The 3,412-nt window shown below is 29.4% G+C and overlaps 1 protein-coding gene across 1 annotated transcript in view; it reads right to left on the bottom strand.

The window, feature by feature from the left end:
- Positions 1–1,147, bottom strand: part of LOC107885208 (zinc finger BED domain-containing protein 4-like) — a 4,043-nt gene extending 2,896 nt beyond the window's left edge. Inside the window, exon 1 of the mRNA XM_029492828.1 lies at positions 41–1,147. Coding sequence (XP_029348688.1) covers positions 41–1,147 — 1,107 coding nt within the window. The remainder of the gene's footprint in view (positions 1–40) is intronic.
- Positions 1,148–3,412: the final 2,265 nt, after the last annotated feature.

Below are 3,412 nucleotides of genomic sequence, written 5' to 3'. Positions count from 1 at the left end.
CATTTGTTTGGTTCTCTGATTCCAATTGAATATCCCTAACTTTATTGACCAATGACTTTTTTCCCTCGATAAATCCATGATTTTTAAACCTAGGATCCAAAATTACAGCTTCTGCGTAGAGAATATTCCTTTCATGTGGACCAAATCCACTTACCACTTGACTTGTCAATACATCAATAAATTTAGTCGTCACAGATGAACCGGTATATTTATTTTTCAACTGACCACAATAATTAATTAGCGCTTTACTCAGAACAACTTTAGATATTGAAACCGATTTTTCGCTACTAATTTCCTTAAACCTCTTAAGGATATCACATGTATTTGAAATTATTTGCCAATCGGATGAATTTAAATACACGTCATAGTTAGTCTCGGCTAAAGCAGATAATAAAGGAGTTTTTAAATGCAAAATACGTTCAAACATCTCATAAGTAGAATTCCACCTAGTTACCACATCTTGTATCACACTCAGAGTAGGTGAATATTCCAGTTGTTCTTGCCTGAGTTTTAATTTGGCCGCTGCTTGAGAGCTTCTTTTAAAATGGCCAACAATGCCCTTAACCTTGTCCCTGATCTCTTGCACTTCTTTGAGAGTATGTTGGAAAGCTAAATTCAAAGAATGTGCAAAACACCCTATGTGTCTCCAATTACATAAAGCAATTGCTCCAGTTATGTTTGATGCATTACCAGACGTGCAAGCAGCAATTTTGTTTTGTAAGCCCCACTCAGTAACCACCCGTACAAGCTCATTTTTTAAATTTTCTCTTGTATGTGACTCAGAATATTTAAAGCATGACAGTAAATATGTCTTAAGGATACAGTCTTTATCAATATAATGTGCAGTTACAGCTGTATAACTTTCATTTTTAACTGATATCCAGTTATCAGTTGTCAAACTTACATAGTGAGCATTAGAATTTATATCATTTCTTACTTTTTCATAAACTTCATTATACATTACAGGTAGAAGTGATGTTGTCAATGTTTTCCTAGATGGTAGTGTATAACCTGAATTTAACATACCTATGAGTTTGATGAACTTTCTATCTTCCACAACACTGAACGGAAAATATTCTTTTACGATCATTCTCAACACTTGTTGATCAATGACTTTTCTGCGGGATGCGCCAACAGGTTTTGGCATGTAACAAGTAATCAAGTTCGATTAAATTGGCCGTGCTAAAGCATTTAATCTACAAGACCGTGTCTGACCAATTGAGATGTATCAGACTGAAAATCATTTCATTATTTTATTTAATATTATAATATTGTATAATATGACATATTTATTTCTTACATTTTATTACATATTATTGTAAATATGTATTTATATCTTACACTTTTTTTTTATGTAAGCATATATTTCACATTGAAATAAATTGAGATTACTTACTCGAGAAGAATTTGAAACTCCTTGTTCAGGTATATCAACTTGCTCTTCTGAAACTCCTACTACATTTTGCCGTCTTCTACGATTCAAATCTACTGTTACATGTTTAAGTCGCATGTGTCTCATCATATTTGATGTAGAAGAACGGTTATGGTCACAGGACACAAACCACACTTAACTCGGCCAGTCTCAACATTTAATGTAAAAAAGTCCCAAACTACATTAGGATTACTCATTATTTATGAACTTAAAACCGTGGTGTAGAGCAAATATAAATGACTTACAACTTGTTAAGTGGTAATAAATATTTTAACAAGAAGATGACAGTTTAATATCCAAGAATGGAATGATTGGTAGATATTAATTTGTATATGGTATGGCTAAAATATGGCTATTTTTATATTAACTGTCCATACTCCATATATATATATATATATTACAGAAGTACAGGAGTGGTCAGTGGTGTGTGGGAATTTTTCTACTGATTGTTTTTATTTTGGAAAAATGTGTTTCTATTTTTATCAATAAAATGTAAAATTATGTATATTAGTTTTCAATAGCTTCAATAAAACTTCACTCAAGCTGCTCTGGAAGACAAAATTGCGAATGCTCAAACAATATTGAATTCTATTACTGCTCCACTCACCTTTGTATATTTACAATTCCTTTCTTTTGTTTTGCCTTTTTTTATAGACCTGAATTTGGAAATGCAATCTGAAGAAATAAAAATTCATGTAGTGTATGACAGAATTTCTTCTATTTACAAAGAAATACTAAGTTGTTTTATGAAAAGGATACACATTCAAAATAAATCTTGCCATGAAATTAATTATAAACTCAACTCAAGAAACCTCAACTATATTTATCAAACGAAGATATCTATATTGGTGGTAAAGTATCTGCCACTTTAGCGACACTATTATCAGAAAATAAAATAAAATCAAGTGATGTAACCGAATTAAAAACGCGCTGCTTAAGCTTTTATGTGGAAGCAGCAAAACAAATAAATTTAAAGATTTCCTTTTCGGTCGATGAAGTATTAAAACATTTTAAAATTATTGACCCCAAAACTATTCACGATGCTAAGATAACATCTTTGGGACCAATGGCATCTCAACTGCCAATATTGTTCAATGGTATAGATCTAGACGATGTTGACAGGGAGTGGAGGAAACTAATTATAATGGACATAGATGAAAAAGTTATCAATTCTGATATACATGAATATTGGTCTAAAATAATTTCATTAAAAAAAGGGGATGACTCGGTTATGTTTCTTCTCCTGACGGTTTTAATAAAAAATATAATGACACTCCCTCACTCAACTGCTTGTGTGGAAAGAATCTTTTCTATGATCAATCTAATGAAAACTAAAGAACTTAATTGACTGAATACACCAAATTTAATTGGTTTACTACACAGTAAAAGAGCTATAAGAGATACTAATTGTTACTCAATGAAGTATGACAAAGATTATATTTATCTGTTTAATAAAAGTATGTATAATTTTAAATAATTATAATTATTGCTACCTAAGTTTGTTCCTCAATATTATTTTACCAAAAGACTTATTATTTATTTTGTATCGTATATACCATAAAGGTTAAGACAAACCTTATTTTTATTCTAACAGTTGTTATTATTATATGTACTTGTTAACTTTTATTATTTTGCAAAAAGACTTATTATTATTTATTTTGTATTGTTTTATGAAAAAAGTCAATTTTTTTTATCTGATACTATATATTGTTTAAAAAGTATTCTAACAGTTGTTATTATCATATGTACTTGTTAACTTTTATTATTTTGTAAAAAGACTTATTATTATTTATTTTGTATTATTTTATGAAAAAAGTCAATTTTTTTTTATCTGATACTATATATTGTTTAAAAAGTATTCTAACAGCTGTTATTATCATATGTACTTGTTAACTTTTATTATTTTGGTAAATTAATGAATTCAATATATTACTATAAATATAATAATCTATTTGGATGGTGACTAGGGGGGGTGTGGGG

This window comes from Acyrthosiphon pisum, chromosome X (assembly GCF_005508785.2).
Source record: "Acyrthosiphon pisum isolate AL4f chromosome X, pea_aphid_22Mar2018_4r6ur, whole genome shotgun sequence".
In the NCBI taxonomy this organism is placed as follows: Eukaryota; Metazoa; Arthropoda; class Insecta; order Hemiptera; family Aphididae; genus Acyrthosiphon; species Acyrthosiphon pisum.
This window is presented reverse-complemented; position numbering and strand designations above follow the sequence as displayed.